This window comes from Podarcis bocagei (genome assembly GCF_964188305.1).
Source record: "Podarcis bocagei genome assembly, chromosome: 5".
Taxonomy (NCBI): Eukaryota; Metazoa; Chordata; class Lepidosauria; order Squamata; family Lacertidae; genus Podarcis; species Podarcis bocagei.
In genome coordinates, this window is record NC_138129.1 from 11,274,285 (window position 1) to 11,295,682 (window position 21,398).

The following is a 21,398-nucleotide window of genomic DNA, read 5'->3' on the forward strand; positions in this document are numbered from 1 at the left end:
CTGGTCCAGAATTCAGCAAGCAGGTTACTGGCCAAGTTTTCATACAGAACTCACATAACCCCTGTTCTAAAACAGCGGCAGAGATTGCAAGTTTGTTTTCAGACCCAGTTCAAGTTGCTTACATTCTTGTTTAAAGTCCTAAATGACTTCGGTTGCAAGTATCCAAAAGACAACCTCCTTACCTACAGACCCTTTCAGGTGTTAAACTGAATTTTAATGTTGCATCTTTAAATCGTCATAATCTGCTCCAGGTTTTGCCCTTGGGGCAAGTAAGGTATCTAATATAATAATAGTGCCACAGCAGCTTTTACTTCTAGCCCTAGCCACCACTAGCGCATGGCCCCCGAAAGGTTGCACACGAAAGAATGCGACCCTCAGGTTGAAAAAGATTGGTGGTGGCCAAAATACCATTAAACATCTGCAAAACATACTAAATACTGGTGTAATCTGTAACAACCAGCTCATGTTCTGTTTCACTGGTTTTCTGTCCTTACAGAAGTTAGAAGAAAGATTCAGATTCAACAGAAGAGATCTCATTGGATTTGAATTTACCGTGCTTGTAGCTTTGGAACTAGCCCTCTACCTTCCTGACAACCAAGTGTTACCTCACTTCCGACGTCTTACACAGCAATCCTAGCCAAAGCTGCATTCTAGCAGACGTGCCAGTACTTAGACGCTGATTTTTTGGTGTTGGCCTCTGGTCCTTTCCGGTGCCACAATATTGAACAATGTTGTGTATATACCCAACATGAAGACTGCAGTGGGATTTTTGTGGCGCTACCAAGATGGTGCAGACACCACAGATTCCATGTGTGAGAAGTGGCAGAAGTGAGACATTGAACTTTGGACACTAAAGCACAAATTGTTTGCCGCCATTTGCCACAAATGCTGCTGGTCATAACCTAATTTACCTTCCCACCCCCCCACCCCGTTTTTTCCCCTTGGATATAATCTGTTCTTCCCTTCAAATACTGCTACTTTTTCATTTCCTTAAACTTTTACCATTCTCCCCCCACACCCCTTCCTTGAATCTAAAAGAGCATCATTTCCATTCCAAAACGTCATATGCTTCCAATAGCATTTCTGAGAATTCTTGCATTTTAAAACCATGGAAACTTGTCTTCTTTTGTGGGGAGGGGAGGTGGGTGCGGGGCAGAAAGAAAGACGTGCCTAAGACTTAGCTGGGCTGGTACCAGTCAGTCTCTCTCTTGCTCTCTTTTTGTTGCTTAGTGGAAAATTCTGAACTTAAACAGCAATTTATCCTTTTGCCTTTGTTCACCTTGTGCTATAAGGAAAAGAATTCCATTGTATCTCTACTATCATTTCCAGAAGAGATGTATATTTGAAAACAATATTCTACTTGGTTCATGATTTAAAAAACTTTTCTTTTTTATTGAAACATTTCCCAAACATTGCACTTGTTGATCAAGGCAGCTATAGCAAAACAATTTCCATTTTATCTTGTCCTTCAGAGTGTGACTGAAGGCCCGTTGATTTTTATGGTGGTAATTTGGTCTTGTAGCTCCCAAAGGTGGCATCTTTTTGTCACAGCTTGGCTGTAGGCTAGAATGATGAACTGTTTTATTTATAAACAATGTATTCCATGTATTGTCTTTCCTGTGTGCTCTTGACGAGTGTGTGTGTCTCAGCTTGTGCAGCTGTCATTTTCTAAATTAAGCTGGTGAGACTAAATAGGCATGTCTGACTTCGATAATCTTTTGTAAAAAAACAAACAAACAGAAAAATTGGTTCTTCCAAGCTTCTTGCCACTGTGATGGTTCTCATGAACCTGACTTTTCTTTGCACATTCAGACAGCCAAACTCATTGAGGTTAATATCCAACACAGTGGCATTGATAAAAATGATACAACTTCTACCACTGTTAGCCAGTGTTTTTGGCTTAACCATCCAGATGTTGAGGATGAACAACATTAACTTCTTGTGCTGTGACAGAAAAGTTGACGGCTGCTGAATTTCTTTTCTAAGCAATATTGTGATACAAGTCAGTGTGTGTGTGTGTGTGTGATACTTGCCAGGGAACAAAATTAATATTCTTGGGTGTTGTGATTTGATATGTTCATAGATTTATTTATTTTTAACTGTGACTTTGGCCAGTTCTAGACATCATGCAGAATGAAATAGTAGACAAAGGTGGAAGAATTGTGGACTGTACCAGTGCAGACACAGAATCATGTTTTCAAGCACACAGTACACCCCAATGTGTAGTAAACCAGCACACTGGTGAAAAGCCACGTACAGTATAAAGCATTCTTCCTGATGTGCTCTTTTATACAGGGAGTTTTTCACACAAGAGATCATTCAAAGATTAATAGCTACCAGCACAGCTGCAGTCTGAAGTGGTATAGTCCACAATTTTTAATATCTCTGCCTGTAGATTGTCTCTCAAAAATGGTTAAGTCAAGAGGGCTATATGACTTCCAGTACCCAGAATGCCATAAATTCTAACTTGGGTATATGTATTGAGTAGCCACAAAATAAACCAGAGAAGGGGAGAGAGAATAGCAGAGTTTGGTGCTAGAAACATTTGAAAAAGGGTGTGCAGTGTTCAATGCCAAACTCCAGATAAGATTATTGTACATGAAGAGACCTTCCTTGGTTTTTTTGTTCCTGTTTCTAGCACCTATGCATGAATATAAAACCATTTGGATAAGTATTTTAGATAAGGCCAGCTTGACGTCACTGAAATTGCAGCAAACCTAGTTAAGAACGCTTCTCTGACCAAGGCTTGTGTGTTAATACATCTAGCTATAATAACACCAGTCATAGTTATAGCATCTTTTTGTATAATGTAGTACAAGGAGCTATATAGCTTACTAACTAGTGCTGTTCAAAATGTGAGCTGTAGTATGTTTATTTCCCAGTAAACTTTGCCAATGCAGGACAACATCCTAACTGTTCCCATGATAAAGTTTAGAAATGGCTTCACAGAGTGTTAAAACATTTAATCCTCTGCCTGAAACTGAAAGAATTTGCTTTTTTAAAAACCTATCAGTCTTGTATCATGAACACAATTGACTTGTATTAACACACTGTGTTTGAGTTGAAATAGTTGCCAACTTATCCCACCCCCCAGCTGAAGCAATCATTACCTTGTCCAACCAAAAATAGGGGTGATGAGGTGAGAATTAGATTGATTCTTTTGGGATATATTTGAGCTTCTGGAGGTTGTAAATTCCCAATATGACGTATGTGACTTTTGGATAATGTATTATCATATATTTAATTTGCACAGAATATTATTCAGGATGTGGGGCAGAAAGATAAATTATTTTACATGTTTTAAGGCTTGATCTTCACTCAGAGCATGTTCATTGTTCTGAATACCCAAGGGAAAGTGCATGGGTGTATCAGTTCTGTTAGTGAACTGGATTTATAATTCTTCAAAGTAGTGAGTTCTAGGATGAAGACTGTAGCCTCCAATCAAGATCTGGACTCCTTTTTCCTCTCATCTCTGCACAAATGTACCTACAGATAACAGCTGGCCCATGTGTTAAGCAAAGGATTACCAGCGCCCTTTTATCATATATAGGGTATGTGCTTGTATTAAGCCTTCAAAGATGTCCATGGTCCAGCATCATATACATAACTCAAGAGAAATGTTGTTTCAAGGGACCTAAAGATGAAGAACTGAGTATCAAATTGTCCATTTTGAACTTTGCAAATTGACTTGTATGTTGAGAATCTTATTGCTGTGACTTAACCTGTATAGAAACAGTTTGGCTCTTGAATCCTGTTGTGTATGTGAATTGAGGGGTGGGGTGGAAGGGTGCTGTTCACATTTTCTTACCTTATCTTTTTTGGTTCATATTCTCAATCAGCTATGCCTCTTTGTGTTCCTTTTTCATGCAAAAGCTGCCACTGTGTGGTAAAAAATATTATTACAACCAAACATAGATCCTCTGTAAAATCCCAGGCTTTCGTTGGAGAGATACTAGTCTCTTTAACAGTTGAGGTTTAAATTATGTAATCTTATGTAAATAATGGTGCTTGTCTACCTTCAGCCCAAGAAAACACTCTGGACTGAAGTTTGTATATTTATGTAAATAATATTTTTGTGCTGCCGTAAATTTTAAGTTCCTGCTTTGTATATTGTCTGATTATGTTCTTCCAAAGAAATGAATGGATTTGTTAATAAGATGCTGTGTAATTGAATGTTTTGATACCCATTTTATAACCAAGCACACCTGAAGATACTTCAGGTTAGTGTCATAAATATTCCTTTAAAAAACAGTTTGCATGTCTTTTTCTTCTTTTCCCCTCTACCTATGCAAAATAAGTAAGTAAGTTAAGTAAGTTAGGACTACTATGGGGGAAATGACTAGATTTTGGAACATATACCAGAGATACAAAGATAAGTTACATTGGGGTGGGTTACCTAGAATTCTAAATAACCAGCTGCATGCAGTTTTCTTATACATTCCTGTTTTTTACAGAGATGATCAGATTTCAATTGACATAATTTGTGGCAAAACTTTGAAAAATGTAAACAAAATAAGGCTATAGCAGACATTCACATTTTTCTGCTATATTTGTGCTTTTTAGTGAAACTTTGAATTATACTCTACCTTGAAGATACAAGCTTGCAGATTTGTAGTTGCTTTTTTTAAGCACATGCCATAAACTTGTAAAGTAAGCATTTTATGTTTAAAAATCCACCAGTATAAAATATACTTTGCATTATTCTAGATTTAGTAGTGTTGGAAGTTGGCACACTTACTTTAGCACAAGGTTTCCCAACTTGGTGCCCTCCAGATGTTTTGGACTAAAACTATCATCCCTGGCTATTGGCCATTCTGCTGGAATTGCAGTCCACATCTGAGCTAGCCCTGCGTTAGCATATCTAGTCTACAGTACCAGAGTACAGTATTTCTAATTTTTGCAGTGTTCTACTGATTTCCTGAGGCCAAAATGCCACTAGAGCCTGCTGTTCCTACTTCGTTTGAATTTTTTGGCAGTGTGATACAGATGTAAAAGTAAACTACATAATAATTACTTTGCAGTAAATATTTGAAACAAAGTTCAGTTCTGATGGGCTTGAAGAAAACTTCATGTACGTAAGCATGAAAGATTAGTTACACATTTCATTCCTCAGCTGATGAGAAGTTGACTCTTCTCAGCAGCTGTATAAATAGAAAAAAAATCCACAAATAGCTCATTACGACTGTTCCAGTTATAAGTACAAACAGGGCATCTGTTTCAGTGCCTGTCTTTTTATGCCAGTTGATCAGCGATATATTTAGATAAGTGACCAGAGTTGAGTTGCCCATTCAAAATGTTACAGAAGCAAGCAGCTTGAGAAGGCTTGGGAGCACAATAATTGCAACCCTTATTATATGTGCCTGCCTTTGCAGATATTTTTTTTAGGATCTGCCTGTAGTAATGGGGGGGTGCTATTGCTTTTTCTGGACTAGCTAGAGCTCTGCTTTCGTAATGTTGGGGTCCAGATAGAAAAAAATTCTCTGGATCTGGGGTCTTGCCATGTAGCATTGCATCCATTATTTTTATTCAATTAACAAAAAACCTTTGGTTTAACTTCCAGCAATGTAGCATCGAGCTCATGCACTGTGGCAAATTTAAAACGACAGCTTGTAGTCACTAAGTATGGAGTTGCAGGACAAGTGTCAGCCGTAGCAGGCCATGAATGGTGGGTGGGTTCCTAGGCCCAGTAACTGTCCCAAGAATGCTGTATCCCGGATTTTTCATAGAAGAGGTTATCAAAATGGACTTGATAAATTTTCTTTCAGAACTTTCCTCTAGCACCCTACAGTACAGTGTGCATCACAGCTAGGTGCGTGGAGCACTGGAGCATATACTAATTAAAAGCATGTATATGCATTTCACAACTGTCTACAAATGCAAATAAAATGCAAAGCACATGTGCTACAGAGCTGGCTAGTCGACAGCTAGGGTTGCCATATTCACTTAAGGACTCAATTTTAAAACTGTGTTGATGGAAGGCAATCTTACTCAGCTATGAGTGATCGCCAAAGAATATGATTCCCAAAATCCGGACAAGGTTGTTGAGTTGCTTTGTCACCAACCCCCGAAGTTGTTGAGCTTATTTTGGGAACATCTGTTGAAATGTACAGTTTTTTGGGCTTTGGAATTTTTAAGGCATTTAAGGTCATACACCCAGGTTTTCTCAGACATTTTACCTATTACCCCAAAATTGCCTGTAAATGCCATTTTGCAGCCCGATTACCAGACATAAACCCAGACGTATACCACACTCTGCTCTACTATATCTGATCGCAAACAGGCAACTGCAAACATGAGTGTACCCAGTGCTATTCTTCTAGAAAAAGAGGTGCCATAATTCACCATGAACGCCTCCCTTTTTCTATTATAATGGCAATGGCGCCCACCTGAGAAGTGCCGGAACGGAGTTCCCGTGAGCTAACAAAAAAGGCCCCGAGTGTACCGACACCTGAGCAGAATAATAATTTTCAGTGGGTATTTTCCTTCCCTTGCCAGGGGCAGACTTTGGCCTTTCAAATTTCAGTGGCGCCCTCTGCAAGGCCAAAATTTGGGCAGGGGGTATCCTTCGCCCACTAGGCTTGTGGCGGAAAGGGTTCTTGCACGCCTTAAACCCACCTCCTCTGCCCTCACACACCAACATGGAACTCTGCGCACTGCAATTTACTCCTCTTGCTCTTGCCAGCGACATTTAAACCAACTTGATGGGAGCGAACATGTGCTCCAAATGCGCTTTAAAGCTCTAGCTGCAGTTTGTGCGCACTGTCCATTATTTTCCTTGTCGTGATATATGAGGTAATGTGGGAAATACAAGTGAACCGTCGTCTCTTGCTTGTATCTTTTCCCTGCCTATTGAGATCAAGCAGAAGCCTTTTGCCCGGCCTGCTGAAAACATTTTTGTTCAGAGAAGCCTACCCAGGTACTTAGGAAGTGATTTTAATCTGTTCTCAATATTTTAACTTGTGTAGCTTTTGAAAGCACGGTTCTGAATCTTTCTTGATTTTATCATCTTCCTGTAAACCGCTTTGGGTTTTCTTCTCAGTCAAAAGGCGCATTAAATGTTACGAAGCAATAATAATAATATCATTTGCTCCCTTCATTCTCCTCAGCGAGGAACCTCTCCAAATTCCCGCCTTTTTGCGCACAGCCCCGAAACGCCCCCCCCCCAGAACTCACCCTCTTTAGCCACGCCCAATCCATAACGGCCTCTTCTGCCCCGCCCACTCGAAAGCCGACACTCTTCACGGCGCCGCCCTCCTTAGAAACCTTGTGTGCGCGTGACGTCGCCGCGCACGCGTCGCGGTCCCTTGCGCCTGCGCGCTGCCGCCGCTGCGGGCTTTGTAGTCGCTTCTGAGTGACGCTAGGTCTCTCTTTCCGGCCTGGGCTCGCGGCGTGTGAGGAGGTGAGGTGAGGCCTGCTCCGTGTTCCCGGGCGGGCGGGCCGTGATTTCTCCCTCGCTGAGGTGGCCGATTGAAAGCGGGGGGGGGGGGGAGGCGCGTAGTCGGTTGAGCTGATTCCTCCGCCCGCTCCCAGCTTTCCCTCTTCCCGGGGGTCGCCTGCTTACTCTGCCCCGAGGTGGGAGCCCCGGGGGTGAGGGGACATGAAGGAGACCCTTTTCATATATATATATATATATATATACACAATTTTTTATTTTACATACTATTATGTATATATATTAGTATAGTAGTATATTAGTATATAAAATTATATATATATATATATATATAGTCGCTTGTGTGCGTCAGGGCGCTTTAGATTTCCACACACCCTACTTGACTTCCCCCCCAGAACGACTCTGGGTCTTGCAGGGATTCCCGTCGGAAACCCTAGAAAGTTGCTGCCAGCAGGCGATCCGGTTCTTTTTTTGTTGCCCCCGAATTTGTTGCCCCCTAGCAGTTCGAAAGCACGTCAAAGTGCAAGTAGACAAATAGGTACCGCTCCGGCGGGAAGGTAAACGGTGTTTCCGTGCTCTGCTCTGGTTCTCCAGAAGCGGCTTAGTCATGCTGGCCACATGACCCGGAAGCTGTACACCGGCTCCCTCGGCCAATAAAGCGAGATGAGCGCCGCAACCCCAGGGGTCCCTTTACCTTTATAAAGCCTTAAATGGATCACGACCACAATACCCTCAAGGACTGCCTTTCCTCATATGAACAGACCCAGACCCTGCGATCATCCTCCGAGGCCCTTCATGTGCCTCCTCCATTAGAGGTCCAGAGGGTGACAACATGAGAACGGGCCTTTTCTGTGGTGGCTCCCCATTTGTGGAATGCTCTCCCCAGGGAGGCTCAACTTGCACTTTTGTTACATACCTTTAGGTGCCAGGCCAAATTATTCCTCTTCTCCCAGGCTTTTGGCTAAACAATCTGGCCTTTTAAACTGGGGGGGGGGGTGTTGTTTGTTACTGCGTTATGCACTTTTGTGTTTTTATATTGTAAACTGCCCTGTGATCCTCAGATGAAGGGGGCGGTGTAGAAATTTAATAAATAAGTAATAATTGGTTTCTTGGCTGTGCTGCCATTTCCCTGTTTACAAACAGTTCCTGCATTAAGAGAGGTGTGAATAGTCAAAGGCTTTACAGTACACTGGGTTTGGTTATTGTCATGATTCAAGAGGGATTTTTAATGCATAATGCACTCATAGATGCCAGTGTCTGCACACGCACACACATTGTATGGCAGGTGCAATAAATGCAAAATATTTTAAATATATATATACTCCTCGATTTCAGCTGCAGACTAGCAATTTCAGAATTTCTTTAAACAAATAGGCATGTGGATGAGCAGAGTTGGTACTGGCTTTTGCCTAAAAGCAGGATTTCATAGCCAATTTGCTCGGTAGACATATCCAAGGAATTTTGAGAAAATAGAAATTAGAGTTTATTGTGGGGCTTTTGTGTGCATCTTACCTGTGTTGCAGGAAATGAATCCAGGTAGCAGAGCATCTGCTTTGCATGCAGATATCCCAGATTCTATCCTCAGCATATCTGAGTAGAGCTGGGAAAGAACCGTGTCTGAAAACCTGGAAAGCTGCTGCCAGCCAGTGTAGGTAGAGCTGAGCTACATGGACAAAAGGTGTGGTGCTTTAGGCAGCTCCCTATCCAGAAAGTTAAGTGTGAATTGAGAATTGCAGCCTGAAATGGAGCACAATTTTTAAAAGGGTAAAACCTGTTGTGTTCAGTTTGCAAACACCCTTGTTTCGGAGTCCGTACAAGGCAATTTCCTGTGCTCTTAATATCAGGCAGGTAGAAATTGTTGCTTTGGGGCTGTTCATGTACTTATTTTCTTTTTATTGGAAGTGCAGTAAATGCACAAATGTGTTTGTTTTCATCTGTTAATCATTGAACGATATCTTCCACTTAAGTGGGAGGTGGAATTGGCTCCTCTCTCCACCCCTCAAGTTCAGTAGAGGTGAGATGACAGTGGGATTTAGGTGAGAGAATGTATTTAGGTAAGTCTAGGCTGCCATACAGTGTGGAGTGGGTGTGTAATTCTGAATCTTACATTTCTCATTCATGGATTATTCTTTTACATGTTATGAATGTCTCTTTTGAGTTTTACTAAGAGTAGACCCAACTCTGGCTGTAAAGATAGTAAGTCGCTGTTAAGATAATCTCATCTCTGAAAATTTGAAGGCAGTCTACTCTGACTTAGTTGAATACCACCTCCCTGATACATTAAATAATTTTGCATTGTTTTCAAGTAAACAGACCCTACTTTGCATTGAAGAGACTTGCTGTGGCAAAAATGGAAAACGCCCATTGATCATTATAGCATTAGGAATACAGTATCATACAACACCAGTTAACTTGGTGTTGTATAAAAATACTGTCCAGTATCTGAAGAAGTTTGCATGCACACGAAAGCTTATACCCAAACTTAGTTGGTCTCTAAGGTGCTACTGGACAATTTTGTAAATTTATTTTGACTGCATCAGACCAACAGGGCTACCTACCTTAAAATAAAATAATATTGTTATAATTTAATATTCTAGGGAAGTGCTCCTGCTTACACTGAGAGTTTAAATAAAAATAAACACTTAAAAAGAAATATTCCTGCTTCATTAAATTAATACACACAATGTAGTTTTAAATAGGTGCATAACTGAGATGGGAAGATGCTGGAAGATAAGGACTCTGATAGGTTGCAGAGACTGCTGGGGTGAGGCTTTTTCTGTAATTTTCAGTCACAACCATCTGCTAAGTACTGATCTTTTAACATATCTTGTCAGAAATTTCCTGTTGCACGTCACTTGTGGCAAAACCCTAGAAAAACACAATGCAGAACGACGCTGGAGAATTTGTGGATCTCTACGTTCCTCGTAAATGGTGTGTATTAATTTATCCATGGAAATTACCAGTCTGCCTTGGGCAACTTGAAGAAAATCATGCCATATTCAGGCATGTGGTTAAATCATGGCTTTAGCCATACAATAACACTCCTTGGGCTCAAGTGCTCCCAAATTGACTTCCTAGCATGACTGGAGGAAGAGCACAGGAGCTTCCGCAGTTCAGTGTGTCATCCAACCTAAGACAAGCTGGTTAATACTAAGTACAGATACAGTGGTACCTCTGGATGTGAACAGGATCTGTTCCGGAGCCCCATTCATATCCTGAAGCGAACGCAACGGGCATTTGTGCAGGTCGCGGTTCGCTGCTTCTGCACATGTGTGTGGTGTCATTTTGAGCGCGAGCGGTGAAACCCAGAAGTAACGCGTTCCGTTACTTCCGGGTCGCCATGGAGCGCAACCCAAAAACGCTCAACCTGAAGCAACTTTAACCCAAGGTATGACTGTACTTGAAGCAAGCTAGCTTGATGAAGTATAACTTGAAGTTGACTTTGTTTCAACTGTCCATAGTTAAGATTGAGCACATAGCAAGCTGCAGTTAATCTTAAACAGAAACAAAAGCTTCCAAACTTCTACTTGTGCCCATGCTGATTGAGGGAGTGTGTGAGCCCAAGACTCACTGGGGTTCATTCTTAGAATACCAAACTATGATTTACTGATTTGTCAGTTGCTATGTTAGCATGGAGTTGTGGGTTTTGGGGGGAGGGTGTGGGGGTTACACCAAGCCTTTGGCCGATTAACATCTGATAACCTCAAAGGGGGGTTCTTGGTTTGTTCTTGTTTTTTATATTGTATTTTTACGTTGTGAACCACCCTGCGATCTACAGATGAAGGGTGGTATGCAAATTTAATAAACAAGAATAATAAGATTGAGCTATTTGGCTGCTACAGCAGAAAAAAAGATGATCGCATAGATAGGTGCATACACCTGCCAGCTCAACTGTAGTAAAGGTAAGGTGGTTACAAGCAGGATTTAAAATACAGAAAGGCTAAGTTGAGGATTCCACAAAGAGCTATGCCCAGGGCTTAAGTTCCATGTATTTCAAGAGTGCAGGGTGTGTCCCAGGCATGCCAAGAGTGGGTGCAGCTGCTGTAAGACAATGGTGGTTGTCTTCAGTGCAAGATTTTCTAGCCATGAACTTTTATATATTTTCATGGGGCTTCTTTTCTTCCCTTCAGCTCTGCTAGCAACCGGATAATTGGTGCTAAAGACCATGCCTCCATCCAGATGAATATTTCTGAGGTGAGTAAAATATAATTAATTAGAATATACAAGTTGAAAGGCGTTAATGAATGTGTTTTCTTTTTGGTACTGGATTTCATTTTAATGAGGCTTGTAACCTGCCACTTGCCAGGGTTGGTGACTTTAAAATGTAAAAAATGCATTCCTAGCTCCAGAGGCCTGTGGGCTTATTATGGCTACAGTAGGAAGAAGCCTAAGTTGACTGCAGTCACAAAGAGAACCAGTGTTGGTTACAACATGGTGTCCCTGCATAATATGCAGTTTTCTTTCACTCCTTTCTGCCTTTCATGATCTGGCCCTGAGTATTAAAAGTTACAGCAGCGTAGCAATAATCACGGTTGCTTCTCTCAGGCTCTTGGGTCCAGAGGGCATGGGACTGTAGAATTACTTCCTTTGCTAGACTTACTGCTGCAGGTGAAAATAAATTGCAGGGGCTGCTTCCTGTAGCAAGCAGTATTGAGAGAACAGCATTCATGGTCCAAAGGAAGCACATGGGGGGGGGGGGCTTATTTATTTAAACATAAACCTCGAAGCAGTTTATAAAAAGATAAGACAATAAAAGCAAGGGGTAGGTCACATTCCTTCCCTGCCATGCTTTTGCTTTGGACCCTGGGTGCTGTTGGTCTAATAATGCTTGCTGAATGACTTTTTGTTTTTATTCATAAAGGTTAGTATCATCTGTTCCATTGCTTCCCTTTGTGTTTTAAACAAATTCCTATTAATTTTTGGATGTATTGTGGATTAATAGAAATGAAAAATTAATCCTTTTGTGTACATGGGACATGGCTGACATTTGTCCCAGATTTCAGTAATCCAGTAAATCTGGGCAAACACATTTTTCATACAGATATTTAAACTATTAATTTGCTTTCTGTAAACTCCCTGGTTAGATTTGTAAGGGGTTCACTGCCGATAATGGATATCTTCTATGCATTGTGTTTTCCAGTATAACTGCACAACAGTTAACATGCTGAAATGCAGTCTTGATTCCCATTTCAGGTTGATAAAGTCACAGGCAGAGTCAATGGCCAATTCAAAACTTACGCAATTTGTGGAGCAATTCGCAGAATGGTAAGTATGTACTTAAAATGGTTTCTCTTCCCCAGTAGTATGACTTCTTTTGTCTTTCCACCTCAGTGTTTGGCTGTTGTGGGAGGTGGTCTCACTACATGTTGGGTTTCTGCTTTTATATAAACTGCAGCTCGCACTTTAATTTGACATATTTTACCTTATGAGTAGCAGCTCATTTAAGGTTAAGAGACTAGGCCTTGGAGTTAATTCTGTTTTAAATAAGGAAATTGTCATCCTCTGGGTTGTGAGAGTAATGTAAAGGGGCTCTTTACACTAGTAACATTTAAACATCCTTTCCCCAGGAGTTTCAGTTGCTGGACTGCAATGCTAGGCACATTTACTTAGAAGTAACACACATGGAAATCAATAAATATATTTATGATTGGGCTTTTAGTCTTTCATGTTTAACTCATGAGGCGTGTATGGAAAACAGATTTGCAAGCGGTATCAAATTCTTGCATGAACTTGTACTAGTTTAACATAAGCAAATATGAACAGAGCAAGATACCACTGCAGGGATTACTGAGTACCATCTTCCTGGACTATTCTGAAGCTTTTCATTTGTCTCAAAATATGGTTGATGAATTAACTCACAGCAGCATTCAAGAGTTCTCTGTTCTCTGTGTGTGCAATAATTCTTTGCTAGCTCCATCTACCATGAATAGTTGCTCCTGAAAGAAGCAATCATTCCTTCTGTATTACACACCATCATTCTGGAATGAATAGAGTGAACCTTAATTTGAAGTCATCTCAAGACTTCACTACTACTTAGTAATGTAATTCTGTCACAGGGAGGTAAGCAGTGTTGAGAACTGATAGTTACCATCTTAGAATAACATTTAGTGACCAAACCACATCTGGTTGGCCACTGTGAGAATGGGATACTGGACTAGATGGGCCATTGGCCTGATCCTACTGGTTATTCTTACGTTCTTGTAAGAATCTGACTAAGGCATCCATTAAAAAATTGTTAAGCAGGCTAGTATTGTGAAAATAGCCTAACCACATTGTGTCCAAGTTTATTCAAAAGCAAGATCCATAGTATTAAGTTGTGCTTACTCGCAGGTAAGTATTCATAAGAATCGTTGCCTCCCCTTCTATTACGGAAAAAGGAAAGCAAATCAGTTGTGTACCCTACCCCGGTCAAGTGTTGGCTTGTGCATTCCAAAAACCGATTGCAGGAGAGCGTCTTAAAGCTCTGTATGTAGAGCACTTTGAACAGGCCTTTGCCACTCAGTTAAACTTATTTTCTCTATTTCAGGGGGAATCTGATGACTCAATCCTGCGCCTTGCAAAGAACGATGGTATAATATCCAAGTAAGTTTTGTTGAATCTCATATCTCTCTCTCGGGTACTAATGCAGCTGTGCATTCTCAGTTTGCCAGCTTCTTGTGCTGTTTTGCTAAGCTTAATGTGTACATTTGTAACTGTTTCTTTTCCTTTTCTAGGAATTTCTAAAGCATGATGAAGAAGCATGATGTGAAATTTGTTATAAAATAAAACTGTTGGAAAGCACCTAAAGTTCAGTGTGTCATTTCAGCTCGTAACAGGTGAAACTGTTAAAAGAGGCTAATTCTGAAGATAACAGCATTGTTGATATGGATTACATAGGGCAATTTAAATGGATTCTTTTTATATTTAAAAAATAGGCTTGTGTTTGTGATAGATTGCAATGGTAATACTTAACAGCTAAAATAGACCACAGATTCTTAGTCACCAAACTATTGTCCCAGATTCTTAAACTTTGCATCATTCTTGCCATGAGATGCAAGATGACGTTTGTCTCTCTACTTAGAACTCTAAAACACAGGGATGGAGACCCTGAATACCATCTGCAAAGCTGCAGGTTTTCTCTCCATCCCTGTTCTCACACGTTTTGCCTTCATTTATATGTGGTTTGCAGAGGGCACACCTAACTGGCTAGAAAGATGCAGAAATGGTTCTGCTACATTTATCTGTGAATTACGTTTGTCTCTAGGGTTCTCATTCTTTATATATTTTCCCATGAGAAAGAAAATTATGTGTATTTCTTGGCAGGTTTTTTCCTGAACAGCAAGAATCCAATAGTTAAGAGAACTTCCCTTTGCTTGTTAAGATCTCAAATGTGAGGAAATGCAGTACATTGATATCCTGTGATAAATATAATTATTCTAAAGTATGTAAACTAGTTGTCATAAGGATCGTAGAACTGGCTGGTTTTTAAGCACTCGCTTTAGTAAGCTTCGAAGAAAGCTTTTGTGTTTAGAGTTCAGTTTGAGTTGGGTGGGTGGTTCAAGGAGCTGTACGCACGCCCAGGCTCACCAAATGTCACACCCCAGAATAAGAGGTGTGTGCTGCCCTCATCCCGACGCTGTCTGATGTGGGTGGTTATTTTTAGAACACTATTTCTTCGCCTCTTTTCACTGGAGACCTGAAGTGAATTACAAAAAATTAAAAATCCAAAGCGCAGAGTACAATGGCTTGTTTCTTGAGAGATCTGATTGGAGCCGCTGTTTCTTTTTCTGGTATTCCAAAGTTTGAGAACTTCCTTTATTAGAAAAGCTGACCATGTTTTTCTCAGGGGAACAATGTAAAAAGATTCCTGCATTGTGGGGGGGGGGGGGTTGGACTAGAATTCAGGGGTCGGCAAGGTTTATCGGCCATGGGCCGGACCACTCCCACAGAGATCATCCGTGGGCCGGACTGGCGCAGTGTGATGCCGGAAATCACGTCTGCACATGTCCACAGCGCCAGAAATCTCTTTGTGCATGCCCAAACGCTGAAAATTGCACCTGCGCAGAAGTGATTTTCAGTGTCTGGACCTGTGCAGAAGTGATTTTCGGTATCTACGCGTGTGCAGAAGCGATTTTCAGTATCTGCGCGTGTGCAGACGTGATTTCCACCGCTGCTCAGCAAGTCCCCGCATGCACTGCTTTAGCGCAGCGCACAGGGGACTTGTTGCCAACCCCTGGGCTAGATGGCCCTTGGTTTCCCTTCCACCTCTGCAGTTCTGTGATTCTAAGTTTTACCCAGTAGCTGAGCAAACACAATTCTGCAAGTCTATTCTAATAACCTATTAACTTGGCAGCAGGTAGGAAGGCTTATATTCTATCTGCCTCACAGAGCCCTAGGGGAAACCACAGCTTGAATAGATTGAGAAGACAGACACATGCTGACGCCACTTTTGTTATCTGTCACTCCCCTGATTCTGGCTAACATCCACTATGCTGCACTTTTGACCTGATGTGCACAGCTGTTTTACCTTTTATATTTCCAAAGGCTTATTTTTAAACTTAGAGATAGCAGCAGCCAGGTATATTAAAACATGGCAAACCTGAGGTGGTAGTGGCATTCCCATATAGGATGAGACTTCCATTTTAAATCCAGGTACCGTATTTTTTGCACCATAACACTCACTTTTGTCGTCCTAGAAAGTAAGGGGAAATGTCTGTGCGTGTTATGGAGGGAATGCCTAAAGGAGCAAAGTGGGAGAGGAGAGGAGCCTTCTCCTCTTATACCCCTCTTCTTCATTGTTAGCAGCATCCTCCTCCACCCACCCCACACGTGTTCCTTCTTCCCTTAAACACCTCTTCTGCATTATTAGCAGCATCCTCCACACACCCCACGCGTGCTCCTTGTCACTTCAGTGCTTTTCCTTCCCTCCCCACTTAGAATATTTTTTTCTTGTTTTCCTCCTCTAAAAACTATGTGCGTGTTATGGTCTGGTGCGTGCTATAGAGCGAAAAATACAGTATATTCTGGAGGCTGTGCCAGTAGTTTGCTGCAGTAGGTAGGAATTTTAGGTAAATATGTATATGGCAGCAGCTTCTCAGGACAGTGCCTCACTTGAGAGGCAGAGGCACTTAGCAGAAAACACCTGGTTTAATACAGTTTCATCAGTAGGAATGACGAAAAGGCACCTGAAGAAGTTGTAGAAAAAAACCTCCTTTTCCCTTATGGGGTATCCAAGAGCCCATATAGAGCCCTCAAGTGGGTTCCCTATCAGTAGGAGAAAATAACAGAGGTCAACCAGAGAATATTGAGAAGCAGCTAGTAAGCCTGATCTTTATTAAACTTGCAACAGGGTCCTCACTCACCACATGCAGGAGGGAGGAGGAACCCAGAACAAGGGTGTGCAAGCCCTTATATATACTTTTGAGATTGCCCACCCTGTAGCTCATAACCACCCCCAAAAACATAATACATACATCACAGAAGGAGGCGGTCTACAACAGAAATCATGTCTGCCAGGATCATAGCTGTCAACTTCCCTTTTCTTGCGAGGAATCCTATTCAGAATAATCGAATTTCCCTTTAAAAAAGGGAAACTTCGACAGCTATGGCCAGGATACCTTGACATTGGCCAGCTATTGCATTACTTGGGCATCCCCAGCCATTCTTTTGTGATGGTAAATACTTCAATTCCTGAATCCAGGTCTCAGGCACACCCTGTTCATACGCCTAAAGACTTACCTGCTTACCTGCCCTAAAGACAGGTAAGCAAAAGACAATGGAGAGGCTTTCCAATTTCCTTCCTCCTTGCAGAGAAACATTTGAAGGTCCATTTGGGAGGGTCAAAATGGTTTCAGGATTGCTCTCCTGTACTATTTCAGACACGTGGTTTATATACTTATGTATGTGTTTGCCTTGTAAATTTATGAACATTTAATTTATATATATAATTTATATATTTGAGACCTTAAATTCTTAGAACAAAGTGGAGACAGAGGATGTTGTGAAAAGCACAAGTAGCTTTCTTAAAACTATGCACCATTTTTCATTTTACACCATAAATAGCATGTCCTCACATGTCTGCCAAATTACAGGTGAAGACTGCATACTGTAGAAAGCTAGCCAAAAGTGTTGATATTTAAACTACTGCTTACCTCTTGGTGTTCCAATTATCCAGATTAAGAATTATGATTGGCAAGCATTTTGCATAACTCATGGGTCAAAAAGCCTTAGCACCTGCTAATTGCTTATAGAAATCAAAATTATATAAAAATGAGCATTCTACTGCTGTAACTGGCAACAGGTGTTAAAACATTATACAGCTCAGGCACAAAGCTGAGCCATAATATGCATAGATTTGCCTAAATATTCAGTTCATTTTAGAGGATTAATACTAGTGGGATCAGGAATGTCGAACTTAATGGCATTTCATTTGTTCAGGATTTATGTCAGACAAGCTACCGTACTTTTCCGTGTATAAGACACCCCCATGTATAAGACACCCCCTTTGGGGGGGACTCAAATTTAAGAAAATGGGGGAGATGGCACAGAGTTGAGCTTTTTTGTGGAGGATAACCCAGTGTTGTTGACCTTTTTTTAGGGGGGATTGCAGAAAACCGCTCACCCACACAACATCACAAAATGCGCCTCTCGTCTGTCCCACCAGCAGAAGCTGCCAATCACCCGCGCAATTTCCGAAGCATCAGCCAATCAACACCACCCATTGACACAGCAACCAATAACACACACAAAAGCCACTAACAGCCATGGCAGCAACAAATCAAACATCCACTCTATGCACTACCCATGTATAAGACAACCCCCATTTTTTAGCATGCTTCTTAAAATAAAAAACCTAGTCTTACACATGGAAAAGTACAGTAACTATAAAATAGGCAGAACGGGTATATAGAAATACATAGTTCTGCCATCCTAGAACAAGAATATATTTGAACTAATATTTTTCCTTGACCCATAACTCACACTCCATCATACCTTGTGTTAGCTGCTGAATTGGACAGTTTTTCAGTGTATTGTGTTGCAATATCTGCAGTCATAGAGTCATAGAATCATAGAGTTGGAAGAGACCACAAGGGCCATTGAGTCCAACCCCCTGCTAAGCAGGAAACACCATCAGAGCACTCCTGACATATGGTTGTCAAGCCTCTGCTTAAAGACCTCCAAAGAAGGAGACTCCACCACACTCCTTGGCAGCAAATTCCACTGTCGAACAGCTCTTACTGTCAGGAAGTTCTTCCTAATGTTTAGGTGGAATTCTCAGTCAACTGAGAATTCATCTGTTTGCCAAGTTTGGTGGTGGGTAGAGCAGATGCGAGAGGAAGCACAGCAGTTCAGATATTTTTATCTCAGCAGGAGCAACAGACACATCTGCTGGAGCTGTGTTTTCTAGTGCTTGTAAGCTTGTAGGAGTTGGAGGCCAAGTCTGGCCTTGCACATGAGTCCTTCAGCAGATAGGCTAGGCTCATTGACTGCATCAGGATCACTCTTTGAACTTTATGGCTGTTGAATGGTGTGAGCCCGGATCTCCCCAACCCAAATCCAGCATTCTACCCAATGTACCATTTGTTGCCACCTTCCAAATTTCCAACATCACTGGCCCAAATATCTAAATATCAAGGGGCTCGTGGAGAGGCATTCTGGAGGAATAATAATAATAATAATAATAATAATAATAATAATAATAATAATAATTAATAGTTATTTATATCCTGCCCATCTGGCTGGGTTTCCCCAGCCACTTTGGGCAGCTCCCAACCGAATACAATGGTACCTCGGGTTACATACGCTTCAGGTTACAGACTCCGCTAACCCAGAAATAGTACCTCAGGTTAAGAACTTTGCTTCAGGATGAGAACAGAAATCGTGCAGCAGTGGGAGACCCCATTAGCTAAAGTAGTGCTTCAGGTTAAGAACAATTTCAGGTTAAGAACGGACCTCTGGAACGAATTAAGTATGTAACCAGAGGTACCACTGTATTAAAAGCGCAATATAGCATTAAACATTAAAAACTTCCCTAAACAGGGCTGCCTTCAGATACCTTTTAAAAGTAAGATAGTTGCTTATTGCCTTGACATCTGATGGGAGGGCGTTCCACAGGGCAGGCACCACTACCAAGAAGGCCCTCTGCCTGGTTCTCTGTAACCTCACTTCTCTCAGTGAGGGAACTGCCAGAAGGCCCTCGGAGCTGGACCTCAGTGTCAGGGCTGAACGATGGGGGTGGAGACGCTCCTTCAGGTATACTGGACCGAGGCCGTTTAGGGCTTTAAAGGTCAGCACCAACACTTTGCATTGTGCTCGGAAATGTACTATTAATGCAGTTACATTGTTATATTATGCAGTTACGTTGTTTCCTGTATTTTACGTATGTTCAATTCACTATTCAAATTGGGAAAGGTGAAGAAATCTATTCAACTAAGTTGTGTTCCGAGTAGACTCACTGAAATTAATGGACTTAACTTTGTCCCAGCTAAACTAATTTCACTCAAGAAATGCTTCTGTGAGGCTGAACTAGTTCTGTTAAACTTTGTTTATTATCTTTATTTCAAATAATACAAACCATTAAGTAACCCAAGTCTCAGCCCAAGATGTCCCATTATCTGTTTCCATGTCCTTAATGTATATCCTAATCAGTGTGACATCTAGCTGGATTTTAACCTACATCTGAGGATTGGTAATAAATTCCAACCAGGACATGACTCTTTTCTTCTTTGAAGTATTGTTTCTGCTTACATCAGGGTCTCCAAAATTCTTGCCTGGCTAAAAGAGTATGGCCAGCCTAGAAAGCTTTTCTAGATGTATTTTTAAGACTCTTTCCAGTGTGCAGTTAAATCGCCTGTGCCGTTCTCGGATAAGAATAGTTCAGATCTCAAAAGAGCCATGAAAGGGAAGGAACTAGAGTTTGATTGTACAAGTGGTACCCTATTGCCCTTACATGGTTACATTACACCAGCTTGTGAAATTCTCCTCTGTTACTTACAGTTGGAAAGGCAGCTGAATTGAATTGAGCTGTTTCAGCTAAAACTTCACATTGCTTGCCTGAGTGCAAAACAGGCTAAGATTCCTTCTTTTGGAATGGAATCCTGTTGCTTAATGAAGCCTTTTGTTTCTGTTTCATTGCTGGGAAAGGGGTCCTTAAAGGGGGGGGGAGACTGAATGGCTAAAACTTCACGAAGATGGCATATGAGTACAAACTTCTTCACACAATCTGGCATTCGCCTGAATGGCTTATTTGTTATGTTGCAGTCCCTGTTATTTAACTTCCTACCATCAGCGGTTGTGGGTCTGCTGTCACAGTCTGTCTGTTTAAATGATATACCTGCCTTTTGCTCCTGTGGTTTACAACAAAGTCAAAGAAAGATGAGTACATGAAATCCATAACATAACACAGTCCTTAAAATACACAACTTACTGAGATAAATCTTGGAGGGGGGCAATTCTGCCCAGGACCTTTTGGGTGAAAACACTTGGGCAAAACCACTACAGTGGGACCTCTGGTTACGTACTTAATTCGTTCTGGAGGTCTGTTCTTAACCTGAAGCTGTTCTTAACCTGAAGCACCACTTTAGCTAATGGGGCCTCCCGCTGCTGCCGTGCTGCCACTGCACAATTTCTGTTCTCATCCTGAAGCAAAGTTCTTAACCCAAGGTACTATTTCTGGGTTAGTGGAGTCTGTAACCTGAAGCATATGTAACATGAAGTGTATGTAACCCGAGGTACCACTGTATCTTCAAAGATCTGAAGTATGTCTGCTTGCACATAGGAGAGCGGTTCTCTACAGGCAAGCTTGGTTCAAGTGAGCTGCAAACGATAATTATTGTTTCTAGTTAACAATTTGTATCTTGTGTATAGAGATGCAAATGGTTTCTTTTTCATCTGCAGTGTGCATCCTTCACAACCTAAGATAACTTGTGGAATCTGGAACTCGTGGTAGACCCTTCCATCATTATCTGTGGGACTAATCAGCTTGAAGTAAACAAAGGAAAACCAATTAAACGCTTTTTCCAACAAG

The 21,398-nt window shown here is 41.3% G+C and overlaps 2 protein-coding genes and 1 long non-coding RNA gene across 7 annotated transcripts in view; 2 read left to right on the plus strand and 1 right to left on the minus strand.

The window, feature by feature from the left end:
* The window catches only part of LOC308588372, a 43,288-nt gene extending 39,408 nt beyond the window's left edge, over positions 1-3,880 (minus strand). For all 4 annotated transcript variants that reach the window (XR_014008664.1, XR_014008665.1, XR_014008666.1 and 1 more), the window contains exon 1: positions 3,809-3,880. This is a non-coding gene — a long non-coding RNA (uncharacterized lncRNA). The remainder of the gene's footprint in view (positions 1-3,808) is intronic.
* The window catches only part of CABLES2 (Cdk5 and Abl enzyme substrate 2), a 49,353-nt gene extending 45,102 nt beyond the window's left edge, over positions 1-4,251 (plus strand). Inside the window, exon 9 of the mRNA XM_081196343.1 lies at positions 497-4,251. Coding sequence (XP_081052469.1) covers positions 497-637 — 141 coding nt within the window. The 3' untranslated portion in view covers positions 638-4,251. The remainder of the gene's footprint in view (positions 1-496) is intronic.
* A 3,009-nt stretch (positions 4,252-7,260) lies between these two features.
* RPS21 (ribosomal protein S21) lies at positions 7,261-14,173 on the plus strand (the record flags this gene model as incomplete). Of its 2 annotated transcripts, XM_081196821.1 has the most annotated exons (6): positions 7,261-7,399; positions 10,228-10,324; positions 11,524-11,587; positions 12,587-12,658; positions 13,920-13,975; positions 14,107-14,173. In XM_081196821.1, the coding sequence occupies exons 2-6, from the start codon at positions 10,275-10,277 to the stop codon at positions 14,114-14,116; spliced, it is 252 nt and encodes an 83-aa protein (XP_081052947.1). In that variant the 5' UTR covers positions 7,261-7,399; positions 10,228-10,274. The 2 variants fall into 2 exon arrangements, with proteins under 2 accessions (XP_081052947.1, XP_081052948.1); XM_081196822.1 differs by lacking the exon at positions 14,107-14,173 and having other exon boundaries at positions 13,920-13,979.
* Positions 14,174-21,398: the final 7,225 nt, after the last annotated feature.